Source organism: Diabrotica virgifera, chromosome 3, assembly GCF_917563875.1.
Source record: "Diabrotica virgifera virgifera chromosome 3, PGI_DIABVI_V3a".
Taxonomy (NCBI): Eukaryota; Metazoa; Arthropoda; class Insecta; order Coleoptera; family Chrysomelidae; genus Diabrotica; species Diabrotica virgifera.
In genome coordinates this window covers 15,027,505-15,053,623 of record NC_065445.1, presented here as the reverse complement: position 1 = coordinate 15,053,623, position 26,119 = coordinate 15,027,505, and the positions used below count along the sequence as shown (strand labels likewise).

The following is a 26,119-nucleotide window of genomic DNA, read 5'->3' as shown; positions in this document are numbered from 1 at the left end:
GGTGCTGGCCTACTTTCCGGGTGATGGGGCTCTAGGTCCAAAAAACGTTATAAGCCACATAGTTGTTCATACAAAAAGTCCACAAAAGTCTTCCAGTGTGTAGGAAACCCTGACGATATTGCAATCGTCATCAGGGGCAAATTTGATCAGGTAGTGTCTGGGAGAATGCAAGCAGCCCTAAATATAGTTCATAACTGGTGTGACCGAAACGGATTGGGAACACGAAAAGTTCTTTTTGCTTTAAATGTATTGACAAAACGATGCAGAGGCATGAATGTAGATGTGTATGCATGTTTCATTGATTATCGAAAAGCATTTGACTGCATTAACCATCAAAATATGATCGAAATTCTAAGAACAACTGGAATTGACGAGCAAGAACTGCGAATTATCTCAGAACTCTATTGGCATCAACAGCAACAATTGAAATAGAGCACACAACCCTGTATAAACTACTAAGATAGATAGTTTATTTACGGTTATACCAATTACAATAATTACAATCATTAAATAATTCATATCATATTAACAGTTTTAGAACTCAATAATAATTACATACAATTTACACAAGACAAATGAATAGAATAAATACCTAAATGACAGTTTACGGTAACAGCCTACATTGTATTTTAAAAAGATTTTTTCAGCTTTTTTCGAAAACTACTCAGAGAGCTAGAAAAAAAGTCTACATCTAAACCATTTCCAGATTGACACATTCGTCTTATAGGTCTATTTAGACAATAGTTTGTTTGTTGGAATTCTAAGTGAAAAACGTCCTTAGATCTTGTGCACCTTTGAGAAACCCTAAGACCTATTCTCTGCAAAATTTGAGGCGAATCTATCATTCCGTTTACAATCTTGAAAAGAAAAACCAAATCTAGCATTAAACGACGATTTTCTAATGGTATATTAAGCAATTCTAAAATGTCACAATACACTATATTATCTTCTGAAGAAATCCCTAATTTATGGCCTACAAAGCGTAGAAATTTTTGAAGTTATACTTCTTTACCGGCGATAGAGGGTGATTTTTTATATGTTAAAACCTATCAGCCCGGCGCATGCGCATTATAACTTTGTTCTGATTGGATGTTCAAATGACATGTCAAAAATTATCCGATATGGCAGCTGTGGTTTGGAGGTAAAGGTAAAGGTAAACAAATGTATAATATATTAGTTTTATTGTTGTGAGGACAGAAACAAAAAAGTTTATAATATTGTAGTGACTTTTAAATAGTTTTTAAAAGCAACAGGTACGTAATAATTATTGTTAATGTATCATGGGTATAAACCTACCTATTTGATCTGCCAAAATACATAGTATGTAATACTTTTATTTATATAATTTGATTACCATCAAAATTTCTATCAATATTCACCTAATATATTGTTTTTTACTCTATGTTTTGTTGTATTTTTTCAATTCTAAATCATTTCAATTCAAAATTAAAATAATTTGATCAATTTTCAAAATATCAAAATATCACAAGTTTAATCCGTTTAGTTAGTCGATCTTCGTAAATAATGACACATAGTGTCCGTGGCTAAGCGGAGAAGGCGAATGAATTCCAATACCAACCGCTCTTATCAGCGCTGGTTCGAGTCCCAATAGAAACTTTCTTTTTTGTTTTTTTAATACATTTTATGATTGTAAGTATATTTATTATATAATTGTATTTTCAGAAAATACGTATTTAGTTAAAAAAAATTTTCGACAATTAATGTTCAGACATCATTTGTGGCTTGTTTAATGTGTTTGTGTGTGTTTTATTCTTTTATTATTTTAATTTTTGGCACTGTTCTAATAAAAATGTTTGAGAAGTAGTAAGTATAAATTAGTTTAATATTTAAACAAAATATAAATAAAAAGTATATTAATTTCTTTGAAATTATATAATAGAAGTATAACTTCTTACGTGCGTACAAAGTACACACACATTCTTTTTCTGAACTTTCTCAATGCTTTCAATATGACATTTTTCTGACTTTCAATATTATTCGGAGTTTATATTGAGAGAAGCATTAGACGAGGTCCAAAGTGGAATCAAGATTAACGGAACCAACATAGACAGCATCAAGTACGATGATACCGTCCTAATAGCAAGCAACGCACAAGAACTACAAAATATAATAAATGCGGTAGTTCGTCATAGCGAAATGTTTGGTTTACACTTAAACGTTTCCAAAACTAAAATTTTAGTATTCTCAAAAACACTAATAAACTCACATTTGTATGCCAAGGGACAAATAATAGAGCAGGTAACGCCCATAAAATATTTGGGAGCAAATGGAAGACGCCAGAAGTCGTGGCTGAAGGACCTGAAAAGATGGTTTGATCGTTCATCCGCAGAAATTTTTCGTGCAGCAGTTTCCAAAGCTACAGTAGCCATTTAAATCGACAACCTTCGAAAGGAGATGGCGCAATAAGAAGAACTGGTGTAAATAAGACAGACTGACAGTCCATGGTCAAAAAACGCAAATCGTTAACTTCGCAAAAAAGACAGCATTACAAGTACCCCAGGCTGTGGGTGAAAAAACGTGATATAATTCAGGAATTTTTGAAACCTATCAGGTGTTGTAAAGGACGATGCCAGGAATAACTTCTACTAAAATGTAACCAAAAATATTGTGCGCTTTTTTTTCTATTGCGATTTTCATTTGTTAAATTTGCAATTTTTAATGATTTTTAGTTTTGCAGCTTAGGATATTGATTTTAGAGAAAAACTTTTTAATAGAAACTTGTAGTAAATTAAAAAACCTACAATTTGAGCTATGATAAGTTTAATTTCGTTAATTGGTTATTGCAAAACAGCCCGGGAAAGGTCCAAAATGGCCGTTTTTTACAATTGCATTATTTATTGTACACATAATTTTTTTTATTTTTTAAAGCTTTAGCATGAAGATCTTTCAATTCCAAACATAAAAAAAAAATTGTAAAGCCAGATTAACGAATTTGTTGCTTAGATATTATAAATTGTTTATACCAAGAGGTCAAATGTCGAAGGCTATAACTTTTTGAAAAAAAATTGTAGATAGTTGGTGAAACATCCAATCTCCTTCTAAAGAGTTATATTTTCACATTCTGATGTAAATAAATGCGTAAAACATTTTTAAACCTCTAATTTTGGGGTTTGAAAATAAGAGGGCAAATTTCGTTAAAAACATTTAGAGCTGAAGCGGCCCTGTACATCCTATGAGTTTTTAACTTACAGATTATTGTTGCTGAAGATGAAACGAAAATTTATAAAAAAATAAAAAATTTCTACGACCAACTGAAGCCGAGATAATTTTTGGGTTTGAAAATAAGGGGGCAAATTTCGTTATAAACATTTAGAGCTGAAGCGGCCCTGTACATTAGGGTGGGCCGAAACTGGACTTCAGAAAAAAAACGAATCAAACAGGAACGCAATACCCGTAAAAAGATGCGTATATGTGTAAAAAATACTTGTGATTTTTTGTTTTATTTTGAAAAAATGTCTTCAGCCCTCTACCAGCCCTTAAGTGACCTTGAAAAATAAATAAATAAATTAGGAACACAATACCGCTCAAAGTTTGTCTTTTACCGTGTATAAATCTTTTGTTTTTTTCTTATTATTTTAAAATGATTTTATCAGCCCTCTACCACCCTCTAACTAAAATAAAATCTCAATTTTCCAACTTTTTCCAAACACAAAATGTAAAATTAACTCCGTATAACTTTAAAGCATAAAAAGTATAATAATATAATATAAAAGTATTTAATACTGATGGTCTTGGTCGTGAAGCCTCGGATACAATCGAACAGTCCCGGCTGAGATGGATCGTCGAGAGTTATGGTACTTGTCGTCGCTTATCTTCTTAGTGCGAAATAAGCTTTCGGGTGAAACGCATGTTTATTGTTTATTTGTTGAAAGCCAAGACGAATAGATTGTGTTTGTTGTGTGTGTGTGTGTTTGAGCATTATTGGCTTCGGAGTCAATGTCCATTCGCCATCCTACCTTTTTGGGATTATTTGTATTATTTATGCGGAAGCTCCAAAGGAGTGCTTCCTGCTTTCTACTGATTTGTTCAGGTATGTATCCAATCACAATCCTGCTCCAATTTTACAAAGAACTATTTTATATACCTATATCTAATTTTCAACGATTTTTGTTTTTATTTGGAATTATTTCTTTTCATTTTGATTTTTTTTTTATCATTTTTTTATGTATTTTTTTTTATTTATTTATTTTTTTTTTTATTTTTTTTTTTTTATATATATATATTTTTTTTGATATATTTTTTTTTTTATTTTTCATTGTCTTTTTCAATATAATTTGGGATATTAGACTAGGACACAATTTGACGCTCAGGGGTCGATCAGAGCATTTAGACGAGACAGGTGGACCTCGGATAGGCGTAGGGCTTAACACGAAAGGAAAAAAAAAACATAGGTTATAAACTTAATCTAATACATAAAATATGTTTGTACAAAATTTGATAAACATTGAAATCTTCTGCTCTTAATAGTTGAGTTAGGTTATATGGTCTGGTGATTTTGGGTATTTTGGCCATTTCTTCATTTAATAATTTAACCTCGTTTATTATTCTAGAACAGCCTAGGATCATGTGCTCCGCTGTACCTTCTTCTCCACATGAACAATTAGGAGAATCACTCAATTTTATTTTATATTTGTACTGGGGAGTTAAAACATGGTTGAACCTTAACCTGCACAAAACAGAGAAAAACCGCTTGCTTCCCGACAGTCTTGAGAACCAAGACTGGCCAGGAGGCTTGGTAACTATGTTTTTATAAAATTTTCCCTTTGGACTGTTACTATACATTTCTCTCCATTCGGCTAGTATTATGGGTTTTACGTGGCAGGCAATTTCACTGTGGGGACATTTATAACTTAAAAGCTCTCCAGTTCTACTTCCTTTCTTAGCATCTTCGTCCACTTCTTCATTCTCTTTTATTCCACAATGTCCTTTAATCCAAACTAATGATACATTGATTTTTTTTGTTTGTAATTCTTGAAGTTTAATAATTATAGTAGTCAAAATATAATTACTACTGACTTGGTGGATATTTTTTATTTTCATAATAGCACTTTTACTATCAGAACAAATTGCAAATGATTCTGCTGTAATTTTCATATTACTTATATACAGGAGAGCTTCTAATATGGCTATTAATTCTGCAGTATATATTGTAAGCTTTTCATTTAATTTAAAGGATTTTTTATGATTTTTATGTGGATCAAATATAGCGCAACCTACTTTCTTGTTGTTCTTTGATGCATCCGTGAATATATATTGACATCTGGGAAGATACTTTTCTAAATCCTCCTCAAATATGTATTGTCTAATCCTTGGGTGAAATTTTGAATAGTCTTGGAGAAAAACACAGTTAATTGGATGGATGTTATAAATATTTATGCTATATAATGGATCTATATCTGAAGAGTATATTTCTTCTATTACGTTATTTATTACATAATATGACTCAGTAATAGTTAAACTTTTTTTCAACTTCCAATAACTATGGGTAAGATCCGATGTAAACAGTATATTGATTTTTTGGACTAAGTTGCTATTTTTAGAACTTAATTTAGCTATAAAATTGGAAGCTAAAATCTTTCGGCGATATTTTAGTGGAGTTTCTGCTACTTCGGCAAATAAGCAATCAATTGGTGTACTTTTTAAAGCCCCTAGGCATAGCCTTAGACACTTATTTACTACGTGATCTATTTTTTCTAGTTGACTTTTGGAAGCTTGGTCATAGAAGAAACTACCATAATCCAGTATTGACCTAATGTAGGATTTGTACAAAAGGATTGCTACGTTTGGATCTGATCCCCATTTTGTTCCACACACTGACCGTAAGATGTTAATTCCTTTTTCAGTTTTCTTGATTAAATAATCTATGTGGTTTTTCCATGTCATTTTTTTATCCAGATACATTCCTAGGTATTTTACAGATGCCCGTACACTATACTTTGTTGTATCCAATGTTATTTCTGTTGGAATGTGTTTTCTTTTCCTCGTAAAAATGCAGACTTCTGTTTTTTTCCTGGAAATTTTTAGGCCATTTTCATTGCACCATTTATTAAGGTTCTTATAGGCTATATTTAATTTTTTGCACCCTTCTTCGATATACTGGCATGGGGAATATATACAAATGTCATCGGCAAATTGTAGTATAGAAACGGTCTCACTACATTTAATTTTACTTTCCAGATCTGCTGTATATATTAAGTATAGTACAGGGCTTAGTATACTTCCTTGTGGTAACCCAATATTGGTCGTTTTAGGTCCCAATGTTTCATCATTTATATTTATTGACACTGACCTATCGGAATATAGTAATCTTATACGTGAGGTCAAAGATTGGGAGATTCCCATTTTTTCCATTTTTTCATAGAGAATGTCTAATATGACGTTATCATATGCTGATTCTATGTCTACGAAAATTGCTGGAACGGAGTTGTTATTAGTAAAGGCGATATTTATATCACTTACTAGGTTGCCGATATTTTCAATAGTTGAGCATCCTCTTCTGAAGCCAAACTGTAATTTAGGTAATTTTTTATTATTTTCGAGCCAATGAACTAGTCTGACTTTGATCATTCTTTCTACAGTTTTTAATACACAAGAAGCTAGAGAAATTGCTCTATATGACTCTGGATCTTCCGCATCTCTATTTGGTTTCAGAATTGGGATTGCTTTATATTCCTTCCAGCTTGTTGGAAATTCTGCCCGATTCCATATTGAGTTAATTATGTTGCGAAAAATTTCAATACTTGATTCTGACAAACTAGCGAGCATTTTATAATAAATGTTATCAACTCCAGGTGCTGTGTTATTGTTTGTTTTAAGGCTTTGTTTTATTTCCATACTTGAAAATTCACTATCTATATCATCCGTGCTCAGTGAAATAGTCGGCCGAATATTTGTTTCCACCCAACTTGGAGCAATTTTATTAAAGAATGTTTCTACCCACTCACCTATTTGGATCCTATTTCTTGGGGGATTAAATGTATTTTTTATTTTCTTTATATACTTCCATATATCTTTTATTGGTGTGTTTCTGTTAAGTTGTTTGCAAAAATCTTGCCAAGAATCTTTTTTGCTTTGTAATATTATTTTTTTGGCTACTGCTACTGAATTTTTATATTTTAAATAGTTAGTTAAATTTGACTGCCTTTTATAAAGCAAAAAAGCTTCTTGTTGACATTTAATAGCATTTGCACATCTCTGATTCCACCAAACTTTGCTAAATTCTGATTTGATCTCTGTTCTCTTCTGTGGGATTGCTAGTTTTGTAGCATGATTTATTGACTCTATAAAACTTTTATATGACCTTTCGTTATTACTTCCATCTAATTGTTCATCTACTATCTGAGAGAAAAAAGACCAGTCAGCTTTATTTAAATTAACTTGGTTTTTACACTTAAAGGATAATTTAGTAGTATTAAAATGTGTTTCAATTAGAACAGGAAAATGATTGGAAGTACCTAATGGTGTAATATCAGTTTTCCAATCACAATTTAAAGTTATATCTCTAGAGCATATTGTAATATCTATAGCAGATTTGTTATTACTTCCAAATCTAGGTATTAATGTTTCGCTTCCTGTATTTAAATAATTTAAGTTACACTCCTCTATAGCACCGAGAAGACTTGAACCCGCTATGTCTGAATAACTATTTCCCCATGCAGTATGATGACAATTGAAATCTCCTCCTACCAAAAATGGCTTTTCTAAGCTATCAAAAAAGGTAACCCAATCTGTTTCTCTAATGTTTAGTTTTGGTTTGGCATATATAGAGTATAGATGGATTTTTATATTTTTATTTATTGAAACTGATACCGACACACATTCGACATCCTTTATCGGAGTAAATTTTGGCTTAGGAAAAAAGGTAAAGTATTTTCTTAATAAGATTGCAACTCCTCCAAAATTGTCATTACGGTCCTGTCTAAATATATTAAAATTATTAACAAAAAAATGTGAAGATTTCTTTAACCAAGTTTCCGAAAGCAAAACTACATTAATTTTATTGTCGAAAATGTATTTTTCAAAGTGACCTTTATTACACAAAATTGATCTAGCATTCCATTGCAGTATATTTAAGTTACTCATAGTCAGATAAAATTTGCGTTATACTGTCTTTTATGTTTTCAATAAGTGTACTATTTTTAATTTCTACATTTGAAAAAGTTAAAATATCTTTGATAAGGTTTAATAATGATTCGCAAGTTTTTATCTGTTTATTTACCGTGTTAGAGTCATCACAACCATTATTATAATTTGGTATATTTTTAAACTTATTGAAAACAGGTTCTGTTAAAGTTTTTGGATTTGAAATTATTTCTTTACGTTTTTCGAATGTTTCATCGATCTCTGGGGACATAGCTAACCTCCTTCTTTTTAAAGTAACAGTATAACGGTTAGAATTTGTGTTATTTTTTGCTACACTTGAAAAACTTGTTTCATGCTTAGAAGACGCCTCGGCGTATGATAGGTTTTCATATACCATAGTTCTTTTTATATTCTTCTGTCTAATAAATTCTGAACAATTTTTTTTATCAGTAGCGCAATGCTTTTCTTTACAATAAATGCATATTGGTTCATTTTTTTGGCAGCTTTCTGCCTTATGATCTTCTCCACAGTTTTTACAACGTTCTTTTGATCTACATTGCAGACTGACGTGCCCAAATCTTAAACAATTCAGGCACTGAATTATTCTTGGCACGTATTTTTCGACATCATACACCATTTTTTCTATTATTACCTTTGTGGGTAAAAGTTGACCTCTAAATGTAACTATAATAGTAGTTGTTGGAACAATTTCATTTTGGTCATTTTTACGTGAAATTCTTTTTACGTGACTTACTTCAAAATTGTTGCCCAATTTCGGTTTAATAATTTCTTTTAATTCCTGTTCCGATAATTCTAAGTCTATTTGTCTTACGACCCCCCTTACATGTGTAAAAAACATTGGGATGTATGTATCGTATTTATCTTTTAAGGTCTGTGCTGTTAATAATTTATTTGCGCTTGTATAAGAAGTTAATTCGACCTTTATTTTATTAGCTCCTATTATTGATATGTTAGCTATGTCCTGTTTAATTTCTGGAACAGAATTAATAATCAGTCTAGAGGTAGCTACCCTATGGAGATTCCCTATTCTCCCTGTTTTACTTTGAACATAAACAAAAAATGGAGCATTATCTTTAGAAGAATATTGATTAATATTTTTAATGACCGTATTTACGTCTACATTTTTCCCGGAAACATTATCAGAATCATTAACAGTACTTATCTGTGAATTGGGATTTTGGAATCCTCTAAATTCCTCCACTGGAGAAGCTGGAAGATCCGGCACTGGCGAAGCTGGATGATCCGGACGGGACACATCCATTGCACACTCTAACTCATCTTTATCGGGGGGTTGTCCACCCCCGCTATTAACGCTCATGATTTAAAACCACTTAGATTTCACTTTTTTAATATCGATATGTGTACTTTAATATGAATAACTAGTTTTTTAATTACGAGGTGAAAACACCGATTTCTTTAATTAGATTTTAAGTATCGCACGTCTTATCAATTTGAGGAACCGAAACGATTGTGTTTGTTGTATTTGCGTGAATACCTAGCACGACCATAAATATGGCTGCTTTAAAATTAAATATTACAAGAAGTAAAGTAGAATGTCCAATTTTCGGTAACCCAGTCGACTTAAACTGTCATGTTTTACCAACGATAGAACATGTGCTTCGATGTTATTTGTTTATTCGTTATGAACTGAAGTTTACTAAATATTTTGGAAAGGAACCAAGTTTTAATGAAGTTTGTGAAGTGCTTGTGCCAAAAATCAAAAGTATATGGGAATCAGCGTCAATTCCAACCGTGTCAAAGGACCGCATCATGCAATTATTACGTAAATATCATAATAAATATTTAAACCTTATCAGATATCCAAAAAGCAAAAGAAATGTTCAATATGAGTTAAAGATTACCAGCTTCAAAGAGGAAACAAGGGATAAGTTGTTCGACATTGCTGCCTGTAAGTGTGATTTTTCTGCATGCAAGTGTGATAAATCAAGAAAAGTACCAAAGCAGGAACAGGAATTTCTTTTGGATCAACGGTCCACTAGAGATATGGCTATAGGAACTGTTGATCGTGAAACAACTAAAAAGTTGAATGTAAGGACGGAGAGACAAACAAAAGAAACAGAACGAGTACAAAAATTCAAATCTGAATTTCACAATATTTCTATGCCCAGCTGTTCTACTGAGGTCACTAGGTTATCAACAGACTCTGACAATTCTTCTTCATCTGAAGCCTCACCTAGTGTTGCAAATATTGATTTACCGTCGAAACCATCCTGTAGTCAAATGAGGATAAAGTTGCCCACATTAGGTACCATATGTGACAAATATGGAATTTCTGACAGGTCAGCAGCTGCTGTTGCCACAGCTGTATTAAAAGATGTGGGAATTATTTGCGATAGTGATACCTCAAAAGTAATCGATAAAAATAAAGTTAGAAGAGCTCGTCAAAAGAACAGAAATATCCTTAGTAATGAGTTTCAGTCTACAAATAAACCCATTAAGAGTATTTACTTTGATGGCAGGAAGGACAAAACCTTAGTGCAGGAAAAGAAAGGTGAGAGATATCATAAAAGAACTATTGCAGAAGAACATGTGTCATTGATAGAAGAACCGAATTCTGTTTATTTGGGGCACGTTACCCCATCTGCAGGCTCAGCCAAGTCAATTGGAAAGGCAATAATAGACTTTCTGATTTCAAATAACTTCTGTTTGGATAATTTAGTGGCGATTGGTTGTGACGGAACCATAGTGAATACTGGACATAAAAATGGAGTTATAACATATATCGAAAATGAACTTAAGCGACCTTTGCAATGGTTTGTGTGTGCCTTACATGCTAATGAGTTGCCATTGAGACATTTATTTCAACGTTTGGATGGAGCTACTACTGGACCTCGTCAATTCTCTGGAGTGATCGGGAAATTATTGGAAAAATGCGAACACCTTCCAATCGTAGATTTTGAAATAATTGAAAGTGATCTCCCAGAACTAACAATACCATCTAAAGAATTAAGCTCAGACCAGTCATATCTGTACGACATATGCCAAGCAATATCAAATGGCAACGTCTATGAAAATTTAGCAAATCGTAGCCCTGGAAAGTTAGCTCATTCCAGATGGCTGACAATGGCAAATAGAGTTCTCCGCCTCTACGTTGGAACCGAACATCCTACATCAAGATTGAAAGATCTTGTTCAATTTATAATTAAAGTCTATGCACCAATGTGGTTTTTTATAAAGCTTAATCCAAGTTGCACACAAGCCAGTTTGCATGTTTTCAAATCCATTACACTATCAAGATATTTAAGAGATGATCTTAAAAATATTATAGATGCAGTTATCCAACGAAACTCCTATTATATTCATCCGGAGAATCTTCTCTTATGTATGTTAACAGATAATCGTCAATGGGTACGAGAATTAGCTTTACGGAGAATTATTAAAGCCAGAAAAGAGAAAAAAGTCGGAATAAGGCAGTTTAAAATACCAGAAATAAACTTTAATGCTGCGGAGTATTTTGAGTTAATAAACTGGAGTGAATGTGAAGTAACGGCCCCACCAATGTTAGCTGACATACCAGATGATGAGCTGAAACAGTTAATTGATAGCTCTATAATTGCAGACTTTGACTTTCCAAAATATCCATGCCACACGCAAGCTGTGGAGAGATGTGTGAAATTGGTTTCGGAATCATCTTTGCTAGTTACAGGGCCAGAACGCAGAGACGGATTTATTCGATCTAAAATAAAATCAAAAGACTTTCTTGTAACTTACGATAACAAAGCACAATTTAAAATTGAATGAACGCATTTTTCTATTGATTTTTATTTCGCATTTTAGTGTGTTTAAAAATAGGATATTTATATTTTTGTTTGTTTTCGGTTTCCAATAAACTTTTAGTTCAGTTCAAATTTTGTTTTATTTCCCAACACCCTATAAAATGTGCAGTAGTTTCCCATATTTACACACAATTTTTCAGAAATAATTGTGAATTTATTATTTTTATTTTTGATTCAAGATCATTATCTGTTGGTAGAGGGTAGAATATCTTATTCTAAATGTATAAAAAAAATAACATGAACTCTTTGCATATAATTGAAACTTTTTACAGGTATTGCTAATTAAATTAAATAATTTTGATTTAGGGTTCACTTTAGGGGTGGTAGAGGGCTGAAGATGTTTTTTTAAAAATCCTAAAAAAAATACAGTGATTATACTTACCAAAAGGCATCTTTTTGGGGGTATTGTGTATTAAAACTAAACAAATAATTTTTTCGGCCCACCCTACTGTACATCCTATGAGTTTCTAACTTACAGATTATTGTTGCTGAAGACGAAACGAATATTATAAAAAAATAAAAATTTTCTACAACTGAAGCCGAGATAATTGTTTTTTTTTTCTTAAATCGTAGTGCCTTTATTTATAACAATTAAGAAATTATTTTACAGTCATTGACTAAAGAAAGACGTAATATTATCTTAAAATAAAAATTATTATAAAATATAGTTACATTTAATTATTAAAAATTATTTTTTAATTCGGTGCTTTTGCAAGCGGCCGAATTTTGCAAATCGCCCGGCTCGCTTCAAATCCGCGCACTCGGAAAATTTTTACGTAGCTTGTATTAAATTTTGACAGAAAACAATTTAATAATATTACCATTATAATATACAGTCTATTTACCACTATATTTGTTTTTCTTGATAAACTTTTATATGTGAAATCCAAAAAGAATAGTCACTACAAGAAGAAAAAGTTTTATATTGTATATTATAGTAAGAAGTAACATTATTATTATTTATAACAATGAAAAAATTAAAAATATAGGTATAAATTTCATATATATGTATCATTTTTGTAATATTATGTCTTCACAAATGAAATTTTCCATATAAAAGTTTATCAAGAAAAATAAATACAGTGGCAAATAGACTGGTAATAGAATGGTAATATTATTAAATTGTTTTCTGTCTAAATTTAATACGTTACGTAAAAATTTTCCGACCGCGCGGATTTGAAGCTAGCCGGACGATTTGCAAAATTCGGCCGCTCGCGAAAACACCGATTTTAGAAATAATTTTTAATAATTAAATGTAATTATATTTTATAATACTTTTTATTTTAAGATAATATAAGTCCTTCTTTAGTCAATGACTGTAAAATAATTTCTTAATTGTTATAAATAAAGGCACTACGACTTAAGAAAAAAAAAACAATTATCTCGGCTTCAGTTGGTTGTAGAAAATTTTTATTTTTTTATAAATCTTCGTTTTGTCTTCAGCAACAATAATCTGTAAGTTAGAAACTCATAGGACGTACAGGGCCGCTTCAGTTGTAAATGTTTTTAACGAAATTTGCCCCCTTATTTTCAAACCCAAAAATTATCTCGGCTTCAGTTGGTCGTAGAATTTTTTATTTTTTATAAATCTTCATTTATTTTTTATAAAAAATTCATAGGATGTACAGGGCCGCTTCAGCTCTAAATGTTTATAACGAAAAATACCCCCTTATTTTCAAACCCGAAAATTAGTGGTTTAAAAATGTTTTACGCATTTATTTGCATCAGAATATGAAAATATAACTCTTTAGAAGGAGATTAGATGTTTCACCAACTCTCTACAATTTTTTTTCAAAAAGTTATAGCCTTCGACATTTGACCTCTTGGGATAAACAATTTATAATATCTAAGCAACAAATTCGTTAATCTGGCTTTACAATTTTTTTTTATGTTTGGAATTGAAAAATCTTCATTTTAAAGCTTTAAAAAATAAAAAAAACATATTCGTACAATAAATAATGCAATTGTAAAAAACGGCCATTTTGGACCTTTCGCAGGCTGTTTTGCAATAACCAATTAACGAAATTAAACTTACCATACCTCAAATTGTAGGTTTTTTAATTTACTACAACTTTCTATTAAAAAGTTTTTCTCTAAAATTAATATCCTAAGCTGCAAAATTTAAAATCATTAAAAATTGCAAATTTAACAAATGAAAATCGCAATAGAAAAAAAAAGCGCACAATATTTTTGGTTACATTTTAGTAGAAGTTATTCCTGGCATCGTCCTTTACAACACCTGATAGGTTTCAAAAATTCCTTAATTATATCCTGAAATCGACCTATTTTTCACCCACAGCCTGGGGTAAAGGCCTAAAACCACCGGTACTGTCATGGTTCAACTAGACATTTTCGTATTACTTTAGACAACTAGAAATTACCTTACCTATATCCAAGGAATGCAGATGACACAATCCCGAAGTGGCTTGCCTTAGTATTTCCAGGGGAGGGATGGGACAAATATCACAATTACCCTGGATGTACTCCGTAACGGTGGCTTGACACAGTTCCAAAGCGATATATCGGAACATTCTGTCTTGTTCCATACAGTAATAACGAATGACGTTAGGATGGGCGTCGCTTTCTCTTAACAGGGAGACTTCACGATCGGCGAAGGTAAAACATTCCGGTAAAAGGCGTTTGACGGCTACTCTTCTGCTATCAAATTCACCCCTTAAAAGTAAAGAAGAACCGTTTAATATAACAAAATTTGCATTAAGGGGGGCATAATTTAAAAATTTTGAAATTTTCGATTTTTTATTATTTTAATTGAAGGTACATTACTTCAAGAATTCTCTCTGAAATGCTTCCGATTGATCTGAGCAGAAATACCGGTGATACAGCATGTTAAATATCCATACCTTCGACTCGTTTTCCAGCGGTTTCACCCCAGCGCACTTGAGTGTAGTGAGAAATGTTCAACAGCTGTTCCCCTTCTCTTTAGTAAATTACTCCGCGATTCAAAAACATATTCCGGTGTGCATTACTTTAGAATCGTTGATTTTATGTGAGTATTGAAAATAAAACTGTCAAAACTTTAAACGCATTTTTCTCGAAACAGCTTTTTTCAAAGATGTTGGACATGTAACTCAAAAACTACTCGACCGATCCAGCTGAAATTTTGCATAGATTTTCTTGAGACATTTCGTCAGGCAATACTGTCAAGATAATTTTTATTTTATGCTTATTTTTGGTTGGCAATAATAAATATGCTGAATTTCTCCCTTTTTACAAAGAATTTCGTTTTCTTGACTTCTGAGTGATACCAAAACTAAAAAATTGTTAAAGAAATTATTTTTTACCTGTAGACAAAAGTCCCATCGCATCCTTTACCGAGCACCTGATCTGGATGGAACGTTATTTTACCAACTTTGACCAATCCGTTCGGTAATTCCTCTGCTAGAGTGGTTGACGTGCTAATGTGCTTGAAATTTTGTTGGCTCGATTGTGAGTTGTTTCGAGACTGACTCTGAAACTCACGTACCTAAAATTTATAAAGAATTCGATTTGTTAATCTTATTCAAAAATTTTTTCTATAATACATTGTAACGTAAAACTGACAAGCGATCAGACTAGATATGCAAAGAAAATTTAATCTATGGGAAAAAGAGGATATCTAAATACCTAAATAGAGCAAGAAAAAGCATGTACAAAAATACAAAATGAATTATCCTTCATATCTTGTATAGACGTGGAAAAAATTAAATTATAAGAAGAATTCCTCTGTTTTGTTTGCAGTGTGATAGTTTTGTAATGAAAACTTGTGTTTTCAACAATCGGCCCCCGATATGGAAACCGAAACATTACATAAAGAATTTATTTCTAGAAGCTATTAATTTCTAATTTGGGGAACTGGGGGAAGAACTCAAACATGTCAAATGGGATATAGGAATTAACGAAGTCAAAAGAAGAGGTGCATATCAGGTCAAACTGAAATCAGGCGACATATTCCACTATAAAGGGAAAACAGAATCGACAACTAGAGGAATAGGTTCGTTAATATAAAAAAAACACACAGAAAAAAATTGAGCAATGACTCTATTTCAGCAAGTGTTATATGTATAAATCTAAAACTGAATAAAAGATACAATCTGGAAATAATCCAAGTATATGAACTCTTTGAAGCCTTCTATGCGGAAATCGAAAGAGTAAAAAGCATTAACCGACCCATTACAATCTGATAATGGAAGATTTTAACGGCAAGCTGGGACGAACAAGAAGTGGTAATTGGAGATTTTGGAATCGGAGTAAGAAACGAAAGATGCAAAATGTCTACTAACTTTCTGTTGCAACACAAACGTGGGTTACTCCAGGCGGAAAAACTAAACGTGAACATGATTATATAATAACAGGCAAAAAACAAATTTTTTCAGATGAAACTGTACTCAATAAACTAGCAGTATGAAGAGATTACATACCAGTAAGAGCCAGAGCAACGATAAAACTAGAAAAAGAATTAGCAAAGATGATAAACAGTTGCAACCGCATAGTTTGGAATCCACCAAAGCAGCCGAAAGCATACTTAAAAAATGCAGAAAAAAATTTACAGAGTAATAATCCCAAACCTCTAAGTATCGACGGTTACAATAATAATAACAGACTCGGTTAAAACGCACAATTCAAATTTTGCAAGAAAAATGTCACCAAACACGAAAAGATTAGTAAATATACAAAAGCTCCAATGGAAAGATGATGAATCATAACCGGGAAAAAAAAAAGGGAAACAAAGAAGAATATAGAAAATTAAACAAAAGACTTGCAGCAGAAATTAGAAAAGATCTAAGAAGATATAATACTACTGTACTTACTCAAACACTAGGAATTACAAAGTGAAGTTTAAAGATAATAAAAAGAGAACTCACGCAAAGTAAAAAAGAAATATATAAACTAAGAAACAAAGACGGAAAGGCAACAACAGATAAACAGAACATTATGGAAAAAACAAGAGAGTTTTATAAAGACCTCCATATCAGCCAAAGACCACATACTCCAGGCTGTGGGTGAAAAATAGGTCGATTTCAGGATATAATTCAGGAATTTTTGAAATCTATCAGGTGTTGTAAAGGACGATGCCAGGAATAACTTCTACTAAAATGTGACCAAAAATATTGTGAGCTTTTTTTGTTATTGCGATTTTCATTTGTTAAATTTGCAATTTTTAAAGATTTTTAATTTTGCAGCTTAGGATATTGATTCTAGGGAAAAACTTTTTAATAGAAAGTTGTAGTAAATTAAAAAACCTACAATTTGAGCTGTGGTAAGTTTAATTTCGTTTATTGGTTATTGCAACACAGCCTGCGAAAGGTCCAAAATGGCCGTTTTTTACAATTGCGTTATTTATTGTACAAATAATTGTTTTTTATTTTTTAAAGCTTTAAAATGAATATCTTTCAATTCCAAACATAAAAAAAATTGTAAGGCCGGATTAACGAATTTGTTGCTTAGATATTATAAATTGTTTATCCCAAGAGGTCAAATGTCGAAGGCTATAACTTAAAAAAAAAGTCGTAGAGAGTTGGTGAAACATCCAATCTCCTTCTAAGGAATTATATTTTCATATTCTGATGTAAATAAATGCGTAAAACATTTTTAAACTTCTAATTTTTGGGTTTGAAAATAAGGGGGCAAATTTCGTCATAAACATTTAGAACTGAAGCGGCCCTGTACATCCTATGAGTTTCTAACTTAGATTATTGTTGGTGAAGACGAAATGAAGATTTATAAAAAAATAAAAATTTTCTACAACCAACTGAAGTTGTGATAACGAGAGCGTTATCACAACACACACAAAGTGTGTGAACGAGATAATTGTTCTTTTTTCTTAAATCGTAGTGCCTTTATTTACAACAATTAAGAAATTATTTTACAGTCATTGACTAAAAAAAGACTTATATTATCTTAAATTAAAAATAATTATAAAATATAGTTACATTTAATTATTAAAAATTATTTTTAAAATCGGTGCTTTTGCGAGCGTCCGAATTTTGCAAATCTCTAGGCTCGCTTCAAATCCGCGCGCTCGGAAAATTTTTACGTAACTTGTATTAAATTTTGACCGAAAACAATTTAATAATATTACCATTATAATATACAGTCTATTTACCACTGTATTTGTTTTTCTTGATAAACTTTTATATGTGAAATCTTATTTCTGAAGAAATAATATTACAAAAATGATACATATATATGAAATATATAACTATATTTTTAATTTTTTCATTGTTATATAAATATAATAATAATAATGTTACTTCTTATTACACAATATAAAACTTTTTCTTCTTGTAGTGACTATCCGTTTTGGATGTTGGCGACCATCATGGCAATCTGTACTTGCACACTAAATCGGTACTGATGCTCTAAAAAGATTTGTAGTTGTTGTGTTGAACGACGTACGTAAATTTTCTAGCAAGGTAATCCTTCGCCTTCCTGGTTCTCAGTTTCCAAATGGGGTTTGCCAAATTGCCATGATGGTCGCCAACATCCAAAACGGATAGTCACTACAAGAAGAAAAAGTTTTATATTGTATAATAAGAAGTAACATTATTATTATTATATTTATATAACAATGCAAAAATTAAAAATATAGTTATATGTATCATTTTTGTAATATTATTTCTTCAGAAATGAGATTTCACATATAAAAGTTTTATCAAGAAAAACAAATACACTGGTAAATACACTGTATATTATAATGGTAATATTATTAAATTGTTTTCGGTCAAAATTTAATACAAGTTACGTAAAAAATTTCCGAGCGCGCGGCTTTGAAGCGAGCCGGGCGATTTGCAAAATTCGGCCACTCGCAAAAGCACCGATTTTAAAAATAATTTTTAATAATTAAATGAAATATAGTTTATAATAATTTTTATTTTAAGATAATATTAAGTCTTTCTTTAGTCAATGACTGTAAAATAATTTCTTAATTGTTATAAATAAAGGCACTACGATTTAAGAAAAAATAAACAATTATCTCGGCTTCAGTTGGTTGTAAATTTTTTTTATTTTTTTATAAATCTTCGTTTCGTCTTTAGCAACAATAATCTGTAAGTTAGAAACTCATAGGATGTACAGGGCCGCTTCAGCTCTAAATGTTTATAACGAAATTTGCCCCCTTATTTTCAAACCCAACATTTAGCTCGGCTTCAGCTGGTCGTAGAAATTTTTTATTTTTTTATAAATCTTCGTTTCCTCTTCAGCAACAATAATCTGTAAGTTAAAAACTCATAGGATGTACTGGGCCGCTTCAGCTCTAAATGTTTATAACGAAATTTGCCCCCTTATTTTCAAACCCAAAAATTAGAGGTTTAAAAATATTTTACGCATTTATTTACATCAGAATATGAAAACATAACTCTTTAGAAGGAGATTGGATATTACAACAACTCTCTACGATTCTTCTTCAAAAAGTTATAGCCTTCGACATTTGACCTCTTGGGATAAACAATTTATAATATCTAAGCAACAAATTCGTTAATCCGGCCTTGCAATTTTTTTTTATGTTTGGAATTGAAAGATCTTCATTTTAAAAGTTTAAAAAATAAAAAAAAATATTTGTACAATAAATAACGCAATTGTAAAAAACGGCCATTTTGGACTTTCGCATGCTGTTTTGCAATAACCAATAAACGAAATTAAACTTACCATAGCTCAAATTGTAGGTTTTTTAATTTACTACAACTTTCTATTAAAAAGTTTTTCCCTAGAATCAATATCCTAAGCTGCAAAATTAAAAATCTTTAAAAATTGCAAATTTAACAAATGAAAATCGCAACTAAAAAAAAAGCTCACAATATTTTTGGTCACATTTTAGTAGAAGTTATTCCTGGCATCGTCCTTTACAACACTTGATAGGTTTCAAAAATTCCTGAATTATATCACGTTTTTTCACCCACAGCCTGGGGTAACAAGACAATTTCACGACACGAGTAAGGACTCTCATAAATCAAGGATCTGAAGTACGTTTAGCAATTACAGTGTCAGAAGAGCAACTTAAAAAAAATAAGAACCATCGATCGTCTGGTGATAATGGACTTGTTATCGAGCTGAGGACGATCACCAACTGGTTGGATCGACAACGTAAAAAGAGTATCGCGAAACTGGCTACAAGCAGCCTAATGTAGAGAACACTGGAAAGTACTGAGGGAGGCATATGCCCAGAAATGGACGTGATTGGCCGACTGATGATAATGATTAATTTCGAAACGTAACAACTAGGATGAAACTAAAATCCATTAAATAATCCACTCATATCCACAACTAAGTAAACAACAAGAAGAAAAAATATAATTTTTGAAGTGAAAACTTCTTTAGGGACGTTGTGCGATTTTTGGATAGGGGAAAAAGCATTGAATTCGCGACCGTCATCGCGACCGTCATCGCGACCGTCATTGCGACCGTCATCGCTTATGCTATATATTATTTGTGTGTATATATAAATAGGGAACTTGCACATTTTTTTTTATTAGATAATAATGTTCAGTTTTGTTTAAAAATGAGATTTCCAAAATTTCACGCTTCAAAAACTCGTAATAACTTAGAAATACATATTTAAAGTCTTCTGCGGTATAAAGTAGTTCAAACGGCCCGTGACGTCACATAGTTTTGCATTAGTTTTTATTATGGTTATATTTCGCTGTGTCTAGGCATAGATATATAATACTCTAGATTGCGCCTTACGATCTTAAAATGGGTGACGGTTGCGATAGAGATAATTGAGCCTATTTGGTCGGTAGTCTCTTTCTAATTCAAGGGGAGTATCGACGACGTCACTATCCTACTCTGTCATCGAGTATTTTTGATTCTTTAACAATTCGAGCGGATGGCGATGAGAACTGGTCGTTTGTCTTCGGACGTGGATAATCCTGGTTCGAATCCCGTACCAATCTTTTACTTTTTTTTATTTTTTATTTAACCAATATTGCGTTTATTAGATATTACATCTCTAAAGTAAATCTATGCAAAGAAATATATAACAAATAAGAAAAACTGTGTAGGTACCTATAGATTTTTAAAAATATAAAAGCCAATGTTATTTTTTTAATAAGTTAATTGTAGAATACTATAAAGTAATTGTTAAAAATATTCGTAAAAAATTACCAATAATTAATATCAACATAATGTACCATCGATTTATTAATTGAATCGGTCATTTCAAAAACAACATGAGTCACATATTCCTAATTTTACAGAAGAGCAAAGAAAACTATGTATATAGTCGAAAGATGGATGAAATGGATGACATCAAAATTCAGAGTTATATTGTAGTTTTGTTCCTAATGTTTTTACTGGACTGGTGTCGTGTTTTGCACACGTTTATCTTAAAGGATTCTATTCCTCTCAAAAAGTTAGTTTCTGAAAATTGTGGACTTCGCTGTTTTTGAAATGACCGATTCAATTATAAGTAATTAGACATTATTTTTATTTATGAAACTATTGTTACAATTTTTTTAAAAAGTAGAAGCAAAACAAACATTCACATCATTCGAATAAAGACGAATTTATATTAATAACGAATGACTTTTATTTTACTATGCAGTTCACAAATTATGTATTCCAAGATTAACTTACTATATATATACATTTATTATCTGCTAGATTTACTTAGGTCCATTTTTCAGATGTAAAAATATCTAATAAACGCAATATTGATTAAATAAAAATAAAAAAAGTAAAGTTTGGTATGGGATTCGAACCACGATTGTCCATGTCCGAAGACCAAAGACCATTTCCCGTCACCACCCGCTCCAACTGTCAACACATATTACTCGATAAAGTGGGATATTCACGTCGTCGATATTCCCCTTAAATTAAAAAGAGACTACCGACCAAATAGGCTCATTTATCTCTGTCGCAACCGTCACCCATTTTAAGATCACAGGGCGCAATCTAGAGTATTATATATCTATGTGTCTAGGTACACGATAACCTGTACGCAAATAAAAAAGTTAGGTAGACGCGAATTAAACTTCATCAAGCCAGTGACGTCATTATTTAGCTTGCGCAGTAACTATATATTTTGGTACATGCTATTTTGATATGTTTAGTGTTTGTTTGATAGAAACATATTTGTTAAGGGAAGGGAAGCAGAACTATTCAGATGTTTCAAACTTAATTGTAATAAATCAATGTATAATATAAAAGTATATATTAGGTTAGCAAAATAATTATATGTATTTAGTTTACATGACGTGTAGGTACAAAATATTGTTAAAATAATTTTTATACGTAAGTGAATTATTATAATCAACTATTCTAAATGCAAAATAAGCCACAATTTAACTAAAAAAAAAATATTTTATTAACGTTTAGACGTCCAAATCGGATGTCATTGTCAAAATACAAAAATTAGTTAGATTAAATAAATTATTAGAAACAATTTTTTACTAAGCAACAACATTTTTGTTTAATTTAATAATATTTTAACGTTAATAAAATCAATTTTTTAGTTAAATTGTGGCTTAGTTCTCATTTAGAATAGTTGATTACAAAAATGCCACAAGGATAATAGCTTCAGAACAAGTTAATTATTATTGTGAAAGCTTTAGGTCTTCCTTATATTTTAATCTTTTACTGTAATACTATTTCATTTATAACTAAAAAAAATATATATTAATTTATAGTCTCTTATCTTTTTCGTACTGTTTTAAAATGTTCTTAAACTCATTAAAAGAACTAAATAATTGTCCACACTCCGTAGTTAATTTAAAAACAAACACTAAACAAATAAAAAATAAGAAATCACTGACACTAACTTTTTTATTTGCGTACACGTTAGCGTATACCTAGACACAACCTTATATTTAGGTATATTCTTCTTCTCCTTCTTTAGTTTATTGGCCTCCACCTACTTGGGTATTTGGCAAGCTCATCGTCGTGGAATAAGTCAAAAATATTTATATTCTAATGACATTTATCGTATATCATTGTAATAATATATACCAGTTTGTTAAAATTGTAGTTTTATACTGTTTTTGAAGGAAAGGAACGAAGGTTTACTATTGAAAATAAAACCATTTTGTAAAAGTACAAATTTTCTATGAATAGGTCTAACGATCAAAAACACTTGTAACGTCACATAAATGTATTTTCTACTGACGTTTATAACGTCTAATTTAAAATTCTGTTTACTTTATTGGAAAAATGTACATGTAAAACCAAGTGACGTCACGACGCATTTTGGACCACCTGTTTTAATTTGAATTTTTAATCGTCTTTGGGGGCCAAACGAAAGACAAACAAAACTTTTTTATCTTTGATACATGTTTTAAATTATGTTCTGTTGTGATTAATAACATTTTTTTCGAATTTAAAAATTTATGCAAGTTCCCTATTGTATAGAAGTATTTTAATTTAAAATAAATGTAAAACCTATTTTTAGGATGGGGAAAAAAGATTTATTTCGCGACCGTCATAGCGACCGTCATCTCTTCGACGAAATAAATTTTGTACGTATCTGTATTATGTGTATCTATACATAAATTGTATAGAAGTATTTAAATTTAAAATAAATGTAAAACCTATTTTTCGATAGGGAAAAAGGATTTATTTCGCGACTGTCATCGCGACCGTCATCTCTTCGAAGAAATAAATTTTGTACGTATATGTATTGAAGTGAAAACTTCTTTAGGGACTTCTTTGTGCACTTTTTGGATGGAAAAAAGTATTAAATTGGCGACCGTCATTGCGACCGTCATCGCTTCGAAGAAATACATTTTTGAAGTGAAAACTTCCTGAGGGTCGTTGTGCACTTTTTGGATGGGGAAAAAGTATTAAATTAGCGGCCGTCATCGTTTCGACGAAATAAATTTTTGAAGTGAAAATTTCTTTAGGGACGTTGTGCACTTTTTAGATAGGGAAAAAGTATTGAATTAGCGAACGTCATCGCGACCGTCAACGCTTCGGCAAAATAAATTTTTAAAGTGAAAACTTCTTTTGGGGATGTTGTGCACTTTTTAGATGGGGAAGAAGTATTGAATTAACGACCGTCATCGCTTCGGCGAAATACATTTTTGAAGTGAAAACTTCTTAGGGACGTTGTGCACTTTTTGGATGGGGAAAAATTATTAAATTTGGATGGGGAGAAAGTAATAAATAAGCGACCGTCATCGCTTCGACGAAATAAACATTTGAAGTAAAAACTTATTTAGGGACGTTGTGCTCTTTTTGGATGGAAAAAAAGTATTAAATTATCGACCGTCATCGCTTCGATGAAATAAATTCGTGAAGTGAAAACTTCTTGAGGGACGTTGTGCACTTTTTGGATGGGGAAAAAGTATGGAATTATGGACCGTCCCCGCTTCGACGAAATAAATATTTGAAGTGAAACTTCTTTACGGACATTGTACACTTTTTCGATGGAAAAAACGACCGTCATCGCTTCGATGAAATCAATTTTTGAAGTGAAAACTTCTTGAGGGACGTTGTGCACTTTTTGGATGGGGAAAAAGTAGTAAATTAGCGACCGTTATTGCTTCGACGAAATAAATTTTTGAATTTAAAATTTCTTTAGGGACGTTGTGCACTTCTTGGATGGGGAAAAAGTATTGAATATGCGACCGTCATCACTTCGCTGAAATAAATTTTGTACATATATAAATTATGTGTATGTATACATAAATAGCATAGGGCATACGCATCGTGTATATCGTATATGATATAGGTATAGCACTTCTTTTAGGATGGGGTAAAAGCATTGAGCTCTTAATTTATATACTATAAGAAGTTTTCACTTCTGTCGGCACTCCCACGAGTGCCTTTAATTTTTTTTAATATACTATATACTTAAGAGATACTTCATTAAATAATGTCCACTAACCTGTATTTGAAGATACCAAAACATAGCTATAACGCATCCAGCCATTATTATCAGAGAAATCTTCAGTCCCTTATTCTCCTGTTGGTTTATCCACAATTTCAAAGCTTTGTGTTGAGTATCGAACCAACCCCAAACGCTGCCCGACTCTTCATCTTTCTTCTCTTCGATAGTAATAAAGTCTATTTGAGCTCTACGTGTTCTTTCGCCATCTTTACCGTTGGTATGGTCAGAAATGTCATCAGTGTCTTTAAGGATGATTATTTCTTTGTTGTTGGTTAAGAATTTTTGGCTGCTGAAGCTGGGTACGTTGTAATAGCCTACAACGCTTTGCATGAAGCTGGGCAAGCTTTGGAATAAGACTTGACCATTACTTTCAGCACCTGGAAAACGTTTATGTTATATGCAGGGTAGGAACTCCAAGAAATGAACATGTAACAGATATAGAATGCAACGCTGCGAAATATTCAACTCTCGGCCACAGTTTCAGATCTTTAATAACTAAATCAAAACGGGAACTAGTGTATGTTTTCAAAAAAACTGATAGTATGTAAATAAATTTATTAATTCAGCTAAGTCAGCATTTTAAATGCCATCATCAGAGCTATCGTCTCATAGTTGTAAATACATCAAATGAAGAGAATCATTGAACAAACACATTCCAATTTTAAAATTGGCCCAGGGATCACACCACTGGTCAGGGTAAAAACCCGTAAAATATATTAATATATTGTAATTTTTAAATTAGATAAAACAATAAACAAATTAATTATGATCCAATTACTAAATTAAACAAAAAGATTATTTAATAAATTTTATTTTAGACGCCAGATTAATAAATATATCTAACAATAAAACACTGAAAACGTTTGTTTTCTATACTTCCACAAAATTTATTACAACTATCTGACTACAGCTGTTTCGGCAGAGTGCCTTTCTCAAGTGATATAGTTTACAATGTGTTTGCCTTTTTAAGTCTTTAACTGAAGGGGTTGAGGAGTGGGGAGCTGTTTGTCTCGAGTTGGTCATTCAGAATTATATCTGTATTTTTCAGTTTATTAATTTCCATAGATTCTAAAAAAGAAAGCTTAAGGCCTCTATTTTGAATATGCAGAATTTGAAACTCTTCATTGAAAGAATGATTATGATCTAGAAGGTGAAGTGCGTATGTAGAAGTTTCTGTTTTTCTATTGTTGAAAGCCCTTTTGTGTTCTGCTATCCGTTTGTCAAAATTTCTGCCAGTTTGACCGATGTACGTTTTCGGACAGTCATCACAAGTTAGTTTGTACACACCACTCTGTAGTTGTTTTCTCTTTCGGCTTTTATTGTTCTTAATATATTTGCTTAAGTTGTTGTTAGTTCTGAAAGCTGGTGTTATTCCTTT

At 31.5% G+C, this 26,119-nt stretch overlaps 1 protein-coding gene across 1 annotated transcript in view; it reads right to left on the bottom strand.

Moving 5' to 3' along the window:
- Positions 1-26,119, bottom strand: part of LOC114327135 (serine/threonine-protein kinase/endoribonuclease IRE1) — a 54,332-nt gene that overhangs the window by 7,801 nt on the left and 20,412 nt on the right. The window contains exons 7-9 of the mRNA XM_028275646.2: positions 24,739-25,118; positions 15,224-15,405; positions 14,308-14,594 (exon numbers count right to left, since the gene is read on the bottom strand). Coding sequence (XP_028131447.1) covers positions 14,308-14,594; positions 15,224-15,405; positions 24,739-25,118 — 849 coding nt within the window. The remainder of the gene's footprint in view (positions 1-14,307; positions 14,595-15,223; positions 15,406-24,738; positions 25,119-26,119) is intronic.